Source organism: Choloepus didactylus, chromosome 18 (genome assembly GCF_015220235.1).
Source record: "Choloepus didactylus isolate mChoDid1 chromosome 18, mChoDid1.pri, whole genome shotgun sequence".
In the NCBI taxonomy this organism is placed as follows: Eukaryota; Metazoa; Chordata; class Mammalia; order Pilosa; family Megalonychidae; genus Choloepus; species Choloepus didactylus.
The window spans coordinates 50392395-50408512 of NC_051324.1; the positions used below are offsets into that span (position 1 = coordinate 50392395).

Below are 16118 nucleotides of genomic sequence, written 5' to 3' on the forward strand. Positions count from 1 at the left end.
GCAGAACCTGCTGGATAATTTTCTATACATCTTCACTCTATTATCAATATAGGGAATTATATTTAAACAGAAATGCATTCTCAATCCTGCAAAGGATTTTTGTTTTTTTAACTACAAGTGGGAGTAGGTTGACCATAGGTTAATAGGACCATACATGGGCTGAAAATTGAGTTTGCATTTCTTTGCAAAACAGCATGAATAGTTCTTTCTTGTTGAAAAAGTCAAACTATAGATCCTCCTGTTCCATTTTTCAAAATCGACTGCTGAAGCTGATGATCTACCTCCTGTCAGACAAGTACATTTTTTTTCTTTTACTTCAATTATTGTGTTACATAACATGGCTAAAGTAGTATATAACTAAAGCATAGCAGACTGATCAGCAAATTCATTCTTTATGAGTCAAGTATTTATGGAATCCCTAGTAAGTTCTGAACAGTATGGCAGAGACGGAAAAACAGAAGACATGGTCCTTATTCTCTAGGAATACATGGTATGATGGAAGCTGCTATAAGTTCCTTTGCATGTATTTCAAACAAAGAATTATTGAATGTTTCTGTATCAAGTTTAGTTAGAAAAACAAATAAAAAACTGACACAAGGTATTTCAACAGAGAGAAATTTAATATAGGGAATTGGTTAAACAGGTGTTGGAGGACTGAAAAACAAAGAAGGAAAACTGTGATAACACAAGAAACAGCTACCAGTTCTAGGGCTGAGAAGAAAGAGAAGAGTTGGGGTTATCTGAACTTAGTAGCTTGGGAGTGTGGTCCTGCAGAAGTGATCTCTGCCATCCATGGGGGTTGCTGCCTAGCTGGTGCTCTTTCCTCAAAAGCTAGGAGGAGGGGCTCTGTGGGACTGGGGTTCACATCTGGGGGGTGAGGGAGGCTATCATGGGGTCCCTACCTTTCAGATGCTCGTATTTCTAAGGAGGTGCAGTGAGGCTGTTTTCTGGAGTGCCAACAGAATCTGAAGACTAGAACCAACTGCTGCTGTGGGATAAAGGACTGTTGCTGGGGCAGTGAGACCCTTCTTCCTTCTTCAGCCCTATAGTGTCCCTCTCACTCCCTCAGTTGGTGGAAACTAGGAGAAAACCAGCCAAAGGAGCAATGTAGAGTTCTCACCCCAGCCTCACAGAGCAGAGTATAATATGGTGGGTTTAGAGGTAAACAACCAGAATAGATTGTTCTAAGGGCTCCACTTAATTAATTAATTAATTAATTTAATCTTCACTACAATTTTCCAAGACACATACTCTTTTTAATCTTAATTAACAGTTAAGGAACTTGAGGCATAGAGAGAAGTGAAATTATGTCACCAAGGCCATGATTCAGAGCAAGGCAGTCTGCCTTCAGAGACTGCTCTCTGAACCACAGTTCTGATTAGAGTGCAGATTACATGTTTCCCTAAAATGAATAGCATAAGATTTAATGAGAAGGATTGGACCAGATTATTGAAGACAGAAGAGCCACATTGAGGAGTTTAGCCTTGATTCAGCAAAAACAAAAATCTTGAGGCATTCTAGCTTTTTTTTTTTGCAATTCAATTCAATAAAGAGCTAGAAGCCTGGATGTCAGAGGTACAGTTTGGGTGGATGAAGGAGCATAGAATACTTGATTCAAGGTCAACTAGGACACTTGGCCGTGATCGGAAATGTGGTGTGAGGGTCTAGTTTAGGCTAGAGTCGGGGAGGATGGAGAAAATAGCCTGGAGGCCAGGAACAATTTGAAGGATAAAAATGAAATGATTTGGTTTTCCCATTCTTTTATCAATGATAAACAATAACTCTAAGGATATCTGTTTTACCTTGACCTATAGAAGCTCATCAGAAAATTGAAAATGTGTTTGAAATGCCAAATGCTTTGCATTTCAATGCAAGGTTAATGATCCAGCCAATATTAAGTGCTAACATTGCTAATCAGTATTTAAAGTCTGACTTTGAAAAAAGTTTATTTATTTTCACTTAGAAACCTAAACAGCTTTTCCTATTCTCCTTGCGTACATACATTCATCTGTGTCTTTAGCTATAATCACCACAGTGTAAGCAGAGTTACTATATGCAACCAAATATACAATTTAGAGGGATAGTAAGGAATGAATTGTGGCATTTGCTTCTGACTGGATAAAGAGAGCCACATGTAGTCGTATTCCTCTCTGATTTATTGCTGTCTATGCTTTGGGGTAATGGAAAGAGAATGGACTTTGGATTCAGACAGTTTAGGTTTAATCCATTCTGTCACTTATTATTTGTGCAACTTTTGCAAGTAACAGTCTTTCTCAGCTTTAGTTTCCTTGTCTGTGAACGGTGGTGGGGGAATAATGGTAGCTACTTCTTAGCTTTGTTAGAAATAAATGAGATAATGCATATAAATCACCTGTTAGAGTGCTCAGTAGATAGTCACTAAATGGTAGCTATTAATAATGAAAACAAAATAATAAAGTGGGATGGGGTTGGTTAGCCGTATGAGTAATTGTTTCTTCTAATGCTTCTGGGTGATGTAGAGCCATAGAATGTTAAAACTGAAAGTGACTTTAGAAATTATCTGGTCTACCCACCCATTCTAGCGATTTGAGGATGAGACCCAGAGAGCTTAAGTGCTGTGCTCAGGGTCACAGAGGCAGCCAGAGGCATGGCCAGGACTAAAATGCAACATCTCTTTAGTTTCCAGATGGAGCTTTTAAACCAGCCCAGGGTCCTTGAATTTTTAAAGGCCCACAGTAGTAGTAACAGGGCACAAAGAGCTGTTTTCAGTATTTAAAAAAAAAGTTTAAATATTTATGCCTTTTTAACATGTACGAAAACATCAAATGTCTTTGCTTTTGACTGAAATACTATTAATTTGGGATGGTGACAATGGTCATATTCTAAAACTCTCACTGGTACTTACATATGTCTTTATGAACAAAAATGAAGGAAGGAATAAATTATTGTCTGAAAAAGCCACCTGGGAAAAATTCAAATTTCAAGAAATAAAAAGATGTGTTTTGATGAGGCAGCTGGGAACTGCCGTGTAGCAGTCTGTGCTGGTGAGAATGCTTCACCAGTGCCTGGAGTGATGCTGTTGACACAGCGGTTGCTACATTTTTGGTTTGTTTGATGCATGCAATAATCCTGGGACATAAAGAGTGCAGCAGTGATTATCCTCATTGTTATAGTGAGGAACTGAGGCTGAGAGGGAAACGACTGGCCCAAAGTCCAGTACGGGATTGTATTCTGGGTACTTTTGCAAATGCACCTTAGCTACATTTAGATTTTTCCAGGACAACTAAGGACATGAGTTAAAAGTCATCATAAAAATTTTGTTCTAAGAAGGATTGTATGTTTTTGCTCCCAAAAGTGTATGACTTTTGCTGATGTATAGAAAATACTGTACTGTGGCCCGATATTTTAAGTTTATTTCAATGATAGATAATATATGTCACTTGGATTAGTAAACTTCTAAACATAGTTATGACTGATGTAAACCAAGTCTCATTCAAGGGAGCAAGAGATACTCAATAAATGCTATTATTCTTAATATTCTTTCAAAATATATATTTTCTAGAAGATAACATGTATCAAGAAATGGGTAGATAGATGGACATAAAATACATATATACACATAATTGACAAAATTTGCTCCCTAAAATTGCATTGCATTTTGAGATTTTGAGCTTGGAATTTCATTGATGACTCTGACTAATGGAGTCAAAATTAGTTCCATACACTAACAAATGACCAATTTGTTTAGTCCCTTAAGGAAGAAAGAAAAATCAATGTTAGTCAATGGAAATTAAAACTAAATCAAATATTTATAAAACATATTAATCTCTAGACTCGAGCGTAGCCCTTGGCCACAGTGTATGCCTTCAAAAAATATCTATTGAATTAAAAAAAAAATCCTACAAAATGACAGCTGAATTTTTCACTTTTCAAAATATAATGAAGAGCCAGTATGTAATTTTTCAAAAGTTCTACCACGAGAACTCTCATTCTGCTGGGGTAAATCTTGGGTAATATGATAATCTGCTGAGAAACTTCACAAAGGCTGTTCAGATTTAACCACTTAGGCTGTTCCCTAAGAAGAAACATGGAAATGAATAATCACAAAGCCATATATATTTGCTAAGCCAGAATGAAGTTTATTAATTAATAGTTAAAATGGTTATTTCTCAAAGAGCAGCAGTGAAGTAACCTGAAACAGAGAAAGAAGGTCTCTAACCCTACCCAAAGGGGCAAAGACTTAAGAAGCTGAGCAAATTCATGAAAACATGGGTCTGGCAATTGGAATTGATTTAGGCAGGAGTGAGTGTCGAGGACAGGGTGACTGATAGATGCTGAGCAGCCGGTGAACCTCTCCAACACCTTGCTGGTCATCAGCAGGGCTCACAGGGATTTTCACAGCAAGGCTGAACGTAGGTGGTCAGGTTGATCCCACTCAGTCCAGGAGTTGGGTAGCCAGAGTTGAGCAGCCAGCAAGTTGGCACATAGGTGTCAGGCATCGGGCAGACTGGGGTGCAGGTGTCACAGCAGGTGGGCTGCAGCAGGCTGATCTCATGTGGGCAGGTGCTGGGCAGGCAGACTCCACACCGGCAGCACTTGTCGGAAGAGCAGATGGTGGTGGCAGGGCCGGTGGGGACACTGCAGCAGCAGTCATGAGTGATTCCATAGCAGGCCATGGTGTCAGGAGTTGGGTTTTTGTTTGGTTGAGAGGAGAAGTGTCTTGATGTCTCAATGGTTCTCTCTTCTGACCTGGCTCTTATATACCCACCTCCCTGGGCGTTGGCCCATTACCAGGATTTTTTTCCCTCATGTTTCAGTTTATAGCTATCTTCATAAAAACCGTCTAATTACTTAAATGTTTATTACCTAAGACACACTCCTCACCCCATAAAAGACATTTAGGTTGTTTTGTTTTCAAATTAGGACTCTTCACGTTGGCTGTTTGTCACCCCGTGGGGAGCTTTATTTCAGGCTTCAAAGACACCAAGTCATTTTCTTCTAATCATTAAACATCGTTAATGATGGCTTGGTATGTCAGGTATCTGAAAATATTCCTCACGTTTTTTGTCTACTCTTATGATGAAAAGATAAGTAGGCTTTTTGATTGCTCTTCTTGCAGCAACTGAATATTCTATGTGACAACTTAGGCCCTATCCTTGTAAAAGTGATAAAATTTTAGATTTATTCCTTGTGGCTGCAAGATGCTGAATTTAGATCAACAGATGGAATCTATAGAGAAATAGATTTTGGTTCAGTGTAAAACAGTACTAACAAATAGCTGTAAAAGATAATTCGTTCTCCATTATCTTCATATGTGCTTTGAATGGTAAACTTACTTGTTGGGGATATGTAGATGGGGTCAAGACCTGCATACATGACAGTGCCAGATGCCCTTTAAAACTCCATCTGATCGTGTACAGAATGAAGATTATTTATGACCAAAGATGATTTGTATTGAGCCATCTGGAAGTTAAACAGTGAAGTATTTACCAAACTCAGTTTGATGAACAATTGTTCCAAGGGATATTTACAGGGTTCCCGGGTAAAAAAGTTTGGGAAATATGGAGTTCTTTATTAGTGGACTTCTCAGGGCCTTTTATATGTTAAAGTGCTCTGTGACTTTTCAAGAAAGAGATACAGCATGTATTTTTCTCCAAACTTACTTGAACATGGGATCCTTTATGTTTGTTTGTTGTCATAGGTTACCTTTCTAATTCAGTTGAATAATGGAGCACACTGCTGTCCAGCAGAAAAGAGAAATTTCCAAATTACATCCAAACCACTAAAACCCTAATAGTAAGATTTTAATTTTATTTATTTTTAAAATCAATAAAATAATAAAATTTAATGTGATGTAGAATTACTCTAGAGTAAGAAACATTTAGAATATAGCCTATTTTGAACGGTGTAAAAACATGTATATATTTTCTTGAACTATCTTTGGGTAAGGTGGCTCAATCTCTAAAAATAAGTAGAAAATTGCACAGCATAAGAGGAGCCTGAAGCAAATCAACAAAATGGTGCATCCCCAAAACTGCTTAATGTTGAAACTGCTTTAATTTTAGTCATCTTTTTACTAGAATAATTTTGCAGATTTGGATTCCTGTACTAGAATTTAACTTAGGTACGTTGCTTAAATAGATTTCTTTTAGTTCATTTGGACTCGCTGAGTGCTCATTGATTGAGCACCTGCTGTAAGCCAGGAAGTATGCAAACAGATCCCTTCCCTTGAGGAGGTCACAGAAAAGAAGCACAGGAGTAAACTGGCAGATGACAGCACAGGGTTGTACATTCAAGTTTTCTGTGCAGTGATGCAGAAGTGTAGGGGTGAGACCCACTGACTTATGGTGCTAACATGTGCGATTCAGGGAGCACTTCATGGAAAAAGAACATTTATGTGGGTCTTAAAGGGTGACCAGGAGGTTAGCAGGTAGAATAGCACAGGAAGGAGATTTCAGCAAGTGAAGTAGAGCAACAAAATGCAATGAGATGTTCATGGGATGGTATAAGGGTTGGTTGCCAGAAACATAGATTCTGAATCTGATGGTAGAGAGACTTTGGAAAGGAATGATGAGCGATGAAGTTGAAAATGTGGGTTAGTGCCACAATGTAAAGAATTTGTGTTATACTTAGTATCCAACAGGATTTTGAACTTCATACTATAGGCAATGGACAGTTATTAAAGGTTTTTGAACAGATATGTGAAATGATTGGATTTGTATTTTAGAAAAGTGACTGTAGTTTTTGAGTGGAGGACCATCGTTATCATCATCGCTTATTAGGTATCAGGCTTTACATGTATTATCTCATATAATTCTCCCTACAAGCATATGACGTTTGAAATATTATCATCCTTGCCATTTTATAGATGAGGAAACTGAGGTGTAGAGAGGCTATGTACCTAGATGGAGGTGACACGAGAAGTCCAGCAGTCCCTTGTTCTTAACCGCTGTGCCATATTCCCTCTCACCATGGGTGTGTTATTCTGACGAGAATGAGGATTACTCTCAAGACTAGTTGTATGTAAGATTGGTTGGGAGAATGGGACCAGTTTATTGATGGTCTTGATACCATAAGGGGAGTTGATTTTAGAGCTTGTGTTCTTAATCAAAATACTATGTTGTAGGGAAGAGATAATTCAAAGACAGGACAATGGTTGGGAAGCTATTTTGGCATGGTTTTTGTCTTACAGAGTGTCCTGGCTTGATGGAACTGGGAAGAGGGGACAAATCTGGGATTTTTCATTACATCATTCAGTTTTCAGGAGACCAGTGGCATAAATAATATTCTTGTTTTTAAGACAATCAGAATATGGTAATTTTATCCTCCACCAATAGGACTTATTGAATGAATTCTGTATGCCAGTCATGGTGCTAAGTATTTTATACACAGTCTTCTTCCTTATTTCTTACAGTTCTATTAGATCAGGGGTATTACTATACCCATTTCCCAGATAATGAAATTGAGAGTAAGGATATGAAATGATTCTAAAATCACACAGCTAGTGAATGACAGGGCTCATCTAACAACATCAGTTCAGACATCCATAAGATCAATGTTTTTGTGGAATTTAATTTTGTATAATTGTAAATTATATTCATTTGCTCATTCATTTGTTCATTTCTTTTTATTCATTCAACAAAATGCCTAGCACTGTGCTAGGTATTGCTAAGCATGCAGCAATACAGAGGTCAGATAAGGTCTTTCTTGCCAAAATGTTGATTCTAGTGGAGGAGACAGAAAAAAAACAAGTAGATAAATGAATAACTAAGAACTTTAGACAGTGATAAGTGCCAGAAGAAAATAAAACAGAGTACTGTAATGGAGAATGATTGGGAAGATAGTGCAGGAAATGTAGCTACTTTAGTTAGGGTGGTCAGGGAAAGTGTTTGCCAGGATGGCTGCAGTACAGTGAAGAAGGAGTAAGAGGAAATGAGGTCAAAGAGGTAGGCAGAATCCAGGCCATGGAGGACTCTGTAGGTTGTTCTACAGAGTTTGGATTTAATTCTAAGGGCATTGAGAATCCACTGGATGGTTTCAAGCAGGGAATGATGAAACGTGATTTATATTCTATGGAAAATGAACTGCAGCAGAGCCAAAGTGGATCCATGCAGAACATTTAAGTGGTCCAGATGAGAGGATGAGTGGTGATGCCAGCAGCAAATGTGGCTGTCAAAAGTGGTGGAGTCTGGGAGACAATTTTGAAAGTAGCGAAGGTAAGGCATGCTAATTAAGAGGATGCTAGGGGGTGGGGGGTGGGGGCTAAGGAGAGAATGAATCATGTTTAGGTCTCTGTTTACTCATAGGTAAGGGGGACCTGAATGAAAAAGCTGTCTTTTGGGGTGGTAGGGAGGGGGTTGATGAGTCTGGTTTGGGACCTGCAGAGAGTGAGCAGGCTTGGGCTGTGTCTGGCAGACATTTGGATGCACAAGTGAAGCGCATAAGATGCAGAAGGGCTGAAGACAAAGATTCAGGAGGCTCCAATACAGAGATGAAAATTTTGCTTATTACAAACTTCCTGGAATGAGAACAAGACAATTTTTATGAGCATTAGTCATGGTTTGTTGTAAGCCTTGTTGTGCCTTACCAACATCCACCTCCCCAACAACTCAGCGGAGTTCTGGGTTGCTGCTGGGAAAACCCTCCCACTCCGCACCTCCTGAGTCAGCAGGAATGCCACTGTTGGGAGGCTTCTCATTCTGGGGCCACTCAATTTTCTTTACGCCTCATGGAGTGCTTCGTCCCATGGAGAAACAGGATATAGGAACCTTTTTAGTTTGTCATCCTAATAAAAGTGCCTGTAAGTAAAAACATTTTGTCTTTATTTCCTGAATTGCATGATCTTTTAGATTTCTGGTGAACTCCTTTGTAGTACAGATTGTGTTATATCAAGAGCTGGTCTCCAGTCTGCATTGGCATCCGTCCATTCACTGCAGAATGTCACTTTGATTTTGCTGAGCATGCAGGCAAATGATTCTGGGTTTGGGCTCAATGGTGGATTTGGGGGCCGTTTCTAGTTGCCCCAGCAGACTTTTTCTAGTTTGTAGTTACGGTCAAGTCTGATGTAACTCTTGTTAGCTTAATAGCCTGTGTTGGAACGTACTCTGAAGCTGGATTTCTTTTAGTGTTGTTTTGCCGTTTGAGGACAGCTGATATTGGTTATAGTTGGGTAGGTGTGTATGACCTAAAGAGGGTGACACTTCTGCCCTGTTTCATGTGAACATGTAAAATCCCATTGCAACATGCCAGAGCCAATTTTATAGCACTCAGTGACATGGCATGTGCAATAGTCTTACAAGTTGTTGCTTAGCCCAGCTTCTGCTGTCTGGAGGTGTTACATATTTTTCTTGGGGACCCTAGACTTCCAGTTTAATTCTTATGTATGTAGACTGTAGTGTACACAAATAGTAAAGGAGAATTTTACAGTTTAGAAAGTATAAATTATACCTTTGTGTAATTTGAATTATACAGTTAAGTAAGGTATAAATGTATGTGCTATATAAAATAAACCTGGTTGGGAAAGTGGACATTCAACAACAACAAAAAATTAAGTGCCTAATATATGCTAGGCATGGGAAAATACAATTTTCAGCTGTTTATTTTGTGAAATAGAATACTGAGGTACTTAAATTTAAAACTATTCTGTAACAAAATTTGGATTTTTCATCCTTAGAATTATTATTAACAATAAGGTGTATCATACTTTTATTTTGAATCAAGATGTTTTTGTCCATTGATTAGTCAAGTCTGGTTACTAGATTGAATTAAATCACTTCTGATTTTCCAAAGAGCTTCTGTAGTACTAAAGGTTTTGGAAATTAAAAGAGTTAAATGTTTATGTATTTAAATGTTAGCAGTCAGTGCGACTTTAAAGTATGTTTTCAATTGTTAGCTTAGTTTACTCCATAAACAGTTGGTTATATAAAAGCAGCAAACCCTTATGCAGCACCTACTATGCAACAGACATGGTTCTAAGTTATGTCATTTAACTCTCAGAACAACCCGATTAGGTAGGTATTAAAGTTATCTCCTGTTTTACAGATAGGGGAAACCGAGGCATAGAGGGTTTGAGTTGTCCAAGGTCCCATAGCTGGTAAAGTGGGGGAGTTGGGAACTGAACCCAGGCTGTCCGGCTGCAGAATCTGTTCTTAATCACTATATGCTAATCCATAATCGGTACATTATTTGATTACTATTGGATTTTCAAGAGAAAATTTACAATTTGCTTCTCTTTTTGTGGCCCATCTCTTTTGAGTTCCTGCCATTTGCCTTGCAGTGTGCTAGGATATTTAGGGCATTCAGGAACGAGCAAGACACAGGTGTGCTTTCAAGTATTCAAGTATCTTAGAATCTTCTGGAGTTGACGAGGGCACACAGGACTCACATACAAGGCACAGAGTATCTTGGTTTACTTACTAGACAGTTTGTTAATAAAGTACAAAGATGCTTCCCTTTAGATGTCAAGAACCCATAAGTGTTAAGAAGGGCATTTCCAGAGGGCAAAGCAGCAATAAATGCATCGAAACAGAAAAGAACAAATTGTTGCCAGGAGAAAGCGAGTAGTGCACTGTTTTCTAGAGGAGACTGACGTGAGATAAAAGCTGGACATAGAGGGTCTTGACTCCCAGGATGAGAAGTTTGAACTTAATCAGGTAGACTATGGAGAGCCACTGGTATTGTAAAGCAGGGAAGTTACTTCATTAATCCCCTTGTTTGTGAAATGGAAGTATTACTATCCCATTGATGGAGTACTTAAGAAATAAACTGAATATTGACTTTAAAATGTTCAACTCAGTGTCTGGAACATAGTTAAGTGCCCAATAAATGGTTCTAATAGGTGTGATTACTGTTGAATAAGCCACCCTTTATGGATGTTTTTCTGTTCCACCAGTGGGGAGAGCTAGGGGCAAATCAGAGAGGTTAGCCTTCAGGTCTATAATGCCTGGAAAGTCATTTTCCTGTTCACAGTCTTCACTATAACTTTTATAAGTTACAATGGATGTCCCACCCAGTAATCCACCAAGGGAGGGCTTGTAACCTTCAGACTTGCTTTTCTGGACCCCTGTGAGGACATTTGGAGGTAGTGTCTGCTTCTCAAGTATCTTCTGCCTTGCCAGTATCCTCCACCCCACCAGATATTCTCTGCCCCCATTTATCTGAAGACCCCATCCCTAACCACATGAGAAAGAATTTCCAGCTGTCCCTTCTTGCGTGTTGCAAAGCTAGACTGCAATTGGATGCTAATGGACAATTTCCTCTGACCAGGATTTGTAGGTTTTAAAGAAAAGAGGAATAGGGTCAGCTCTGGAGGGGGGCTGATGGGGGTTCCTTCAACTCCAGCACAGTCTCTGCACCAGGAGAGCTGCAGATGACTGCTGAAGAGCAAGCACACACCATCACAGTATTATTCTTCTAAACACCACACAGCTCAGTTTTTTATGAAGAACTAGTGACGTGACTTTGACACTAACCCAGGTGTTATCTTTCTAAGATGCATTTGACTCCTCCTCCCTGAGCTATGAGGGTCACCTTTTATATCTGACTCCTCCATGACGGGTGGTGCCAGCTACTGGTAGGTCTTTCCGACTTCCAAAACTCCCTTGAAAGGAAGAGTAAGGTGGGATGACTCAGCTCCACCATAATAACTGAATCTTTACTAAATGTTTGTATAAAAATGAGAATCTTGGTTTATATACTAGTTTGTTAATAAAGTGCAAAGATGCTTCCCTTTAGATGTCAAGAACCCAAAAGGCAATAGAAAATCAGAAAACACTTACCCACCTTGAGCTGCTACATATCTTAGAAATTTGGCATGAAAATGAGATTGCTTGGACCTTATAAGGGGGATCTGTCATAAGTGTGATGCTTTTGTTGTCAGAAATGTGCTGGGACTATGTCCAAGAAAGAAGGGAGATGCATATTCCAGACAAAGAAGGAGTCTTAAGTGTCACTGACCTCAGATAACTTTTAAATTTCACAGTCTGTAATGACAGTGAAGGACATATTAACATTCTAGTATTTTCTTAAAGGTTAGAAACCACATAGCATTAAAATGCCCTTGTTTACACTACGTTAGATTTTTCTGACAGACTGGAACATCCTCACGTGGGCAGGTACTGAGCAAAGCAAGTAATCAACATCTACTGTTGCTGATTTTTCCCCTTATGGTAATGAAGTTGCCATTCTTTACAGGTGTATATTGTTTTTAGGTTGTTCCAGGAGACAGCAAGTTGGCTGGAAGTGTATCTGGAAGGCTGACATTTCCTAGAAAGGTAGATTCATTCTTCTCAGGTAAATAATTAAAGAGCATTGTATGTGTATATGGTCTGTGACTTGATTTTTATGATCAGTGGTTGTTTGCAGAGTCAGTGGTCATGTACTCTAAATGCAAGACCAGTGCCAAGAGTCACGAGGACAAGGCTAGATCTCATGGAATAGGAAACAGTCACATCACTGGACCCTGCAACTTTGAAGCTGGTCAGTAGCAGGCTCACAGTGACTCCCTAAGAGAGCCCAGGAAGAACCTGAGTTGGGTGGCTGGAGCTGAGCAACCAGCAAGATAGCATGTAGGTTCCAGGCATGCAGCAGGATGGGGAGTAGGTGTAGCAACAGGTGGGTTGAAGGAGGCTAATACACGTGGGCAGGTACCGGGCAGGTAGACTCCACACCACCAGTGCTTGTTAGAGGATTAGATGGTGGGGTGTGGCCGAGTGGTGGGGATATTGTAGAAGAAGAGAGACCTTAACATGGGCCATAGGCATAGGCGAGAACTGTTGTGTCAGTGATCTGGAGTGAAGTTAAGAGGCAAAGACAAGTTTCCTAGGTGTGAGTGCAGTTCTCTTCTTGGAGACTATGTATTTGCTATAGAGGATGTAGGTTCCAATCCTTAGGACATTTTTCAAGCTGCTGGTCATACCTATTTACACAAGTTAAAACTCATCATTAGACTTTTTAGTGATTGTTCTAGTTTGCTAATGCTGTGGAATGCAAAACACCAGAGATGGATTGGCTTTTATAAAAAGGGGGTTTATTTATAAGTTGCAGTCTTAAGGCCATAAAGTGTCCAAGGTAACACATCAGTAATCGGGTGCCTTCACTGGAGGATGGCCAATGGCATCCGGAAAACCTCTGTTAGCTGGGAAGGCATGTGGCTGGCGTCTGCTCCAAAGTACTGGTTTCAAAATGGCTTTCTCCCAGGACGTTCCTCCCTAGCAAGCTTGCTCCTCTTCAAAACGTCACTCACAGCTGCACTCAGTTCAGTCTCTTTGAGTCAGCACATTTATATGGCTCCACTGATCAAGGCCCACCCTGAATGGGTGGGGCCACGCCTCCATGGAAATATCCCGTCAGTTATCATCTACGGTTGGGTGGGGCACATCTCAATGCAAACAACCTAATTCAAACGTTCCAACTTAATCCCCACTATTATGTCTGCCCCACAAGACTGCATCAAAGAATATGGCTTTTTCTGGGGGACATAATACATTCAAACCAGCACAGTGATCTTGGGAAAAATTGTTCCTAAGGAAATGTTTCATTTCATTGGCTGCTAAATATAAAATCATCACCACTGCTTTTTGCCAATTGAGTGAGAGCTTTGTGTTGCCTTTTTGTAGAGACAGTCATTACCAATCTCAGAAGGATTTATTACTCAGAGGGCACTGTAGCAAGTCTCTGTCAGCTTGGGTATTGAATTCTGCTCCATTCTATATTTCTCATTATATGAATTGCAGAATTATATGAAGTGCTGAAGTTCACATCTAATACAGTTAGAAATTTTAGCTGGAGAATAAGATGTGTTGGGGACAGGTCATAATCATAGTTGCTCAGTGTTCCTCAGTAGAAATTTGGCTTCTTGGTCAACTGGGAAAAAGTGTGAGAAAGAAGGAGTGTGAAATGAGGAAAATATTCTGGCAAATAATAGGAGTGTTTTGATTTTTTTTTTAAAGAGTGCAGATGAATTGGGTAAAGAAGGTCCAACCACTCAAATGGACTAAAATGTCACCCTGAGAGGCCCTCTTCCTAGTTTTCCTAGCTATTTTCCATACTTGGGATAGCTGTTGCTATCCTCCCATTGTCCAAAAGGGTTTTCTCCTACTAAAGTCATATACTTGGAAGGGGAAAACTTCTTTATTGAGCACCTACTATGTGTCAGGTATATTAATATTGATAATCTTGTTTGATTCAGAACACTGAGGCAGATATTGGAGCCCACATTTGATAGACAAGACAAAAAGTGAGCATCCAAGAAATTATGAGACTTTTTTCCATGGCCACACCATGAATTAGTAAGTAGATTAAGGATTTAAACTCAGGTCTTCTGATTTCTGTCTTCATTCCAGTCTTCTGTACTTCCCTATAGCTCAAATGTACAAATCATAGTGATCAAAGTGTACAAATTATACTCAACTATAACACAGCAAGTTATTTGTTTTGCTTAGTACATATTAACACATAAAACAGGTATTTAGCATTAATTCCAGTTTTAGCTCCTGATTTCATTCTAATTTCTTTTCCCAACCTTTGTACAGTTCTCTCACATTTTGATTTCTTCTTATCACTAATACATTTTAAGTGTTGGGGTAAAGTTTCAAAGTAGTGACTTCAAAGTTTCCAGAATGAGGACTGTTTGTTATCTTGACTTCCCCCTCCTGAGTGGAGAACCTTGCATTCCTCCTGCTTCAGGGAGGATGGCCTAAAATTCCAACACCTTTGCCTTTTCCCAAACTTCCTCGGGCTTCCTAACCTTGGTTGCTCTCCCATTATCACCCCACAATATCATCAACCCATTCGGTTTTTATTTCCAGGTTTATGGATCTCATCTTTTAAAGAAATGAACACTATCTTACAGATCACATAATTCTATTTCATTAGTCTAGTCCATTTAGACCAAGATTCCTCTGATCCTTTTGGAAAACAGGCTTACTTTGTCTTGTCCAACTAAAATAAGTACTATATTAAAAACTTGAGAAACCAAAAGACTTGGAATTTTACAGAGTTTAAAGATTAACCTTTTAGAATCCAGGAATCTTGATCTTAGGGTTTTATAGTATATCAATCCTGTTTCTCTGGCTTGTATTTACACTGTGGGAACAAACAAGGGAAAATATTCAGTTCAAAAATGAATAGGCTCAATATGGACCAATACTAGTGCTTGGGACTAGACTCTGTCAGCCTCACAAAAACCATTTTACTTAATAATCTCTGGTCTTATCCAAAGCTTCCATCCTTCAGTTGATGCAATGACTCAACATTTTCTCCCTTCAAGTTTCTCAAAACCCATTTGAATCCTTGGAATTTTGATAATGATTTTGCCCATTGACATTTAATAGATTACGTGTGATGGAAAGCAAATTTCTTAAGCCAAAAATATGGCTTTGGGGATAAGTCAGTAATTAACACAGCCTGCTTTACATGGGTGGCTTTGACTAGAAATGGTGGACTTTCTTATCTAGAGCTAAACGGTGCTGAGTGATCTTTCTAGCGCCTCAACCAGATTCTAACAGGCCTAAAATGTTGTAATTCTCTGACTTCTATCTCCAAAGTGCGGGGACTAATTCTTTCCATAATCAACTACTGTGATGAACCAGAGGTAGTTAAGTGAAAGATTTGAACAAATAGTTCACCAAATAATCTGGATTTTTAAAGGTAATAATTGTGTAACAGACAGGGTCCATGTAGGAGATAAGAATCACAGATGTTAATTGAACAGAGTGATCTTTATATGAAGAATTTTTAACTAAGTTGCTTTAGCTAGGTAACTGAAAGTACAAAAAGAGGTAAGGTAGCACAAATGTAGCAACCGTAAAGAGCCTTGGAGCAAAAGATGCTTTAAAGAGAGAAGGTTTGTAGTAATTAAGACTTAGAAACTTAGAGAAGGGGTTGCCCTGCAGAGTAGAAACTCAGGCCTCTTAGGAGAGGGCTGGCTGGCAGGTGCTGATTTCTCTGAGAGTTGCAACGAGGCTGGTCTTGCAAGTGTTGGGAAAGCCAGAAACTGAATTCAGGGGCTGCTTTGGCAAGGATCTGCAGCTGCTGAACCACTAGCAGACAGAAAGCCCCTAGTTAAGTAAACAGAAAGCAAAAAAGAAAGAACAAGTCTCTCCTTCTGCCAGCTTTGTAGTTTTACTCCATCACCCCCT

General features: G+C 39.3%; 1 protein-coding gene across 1 annotated transcript; it reads right to left on the reverse strand.

Moving 5' to 3' along the window:
- Positions 1 to 4352: 4352 nt before the first annotated feature.
- Positions 4353 to 4655, reverse strand: LOC119514753 (keratin-associated protein 3-1). Its single transcript, XM_037810494.1, has one exon. It carries the CDS (start codon positions 4653 to 4655, stop codon positions 4353 to 4355), a length of 303 nt encoding a protein of 100 aa, XP_037666422.1.
- Positions 4656 to 16118: the final 11463 nt, after the last annotated feature.

Bases quoted from the DNA above. Each gene is read 5' to 3' on its own strand.
- LOC119514753 (XM_037810494.1), bottom strand. From the start codon at position 4,655: ATGGCCTGCTATGGAATCACTCATGACTGCTGCTGCAGTGTCCCCACC.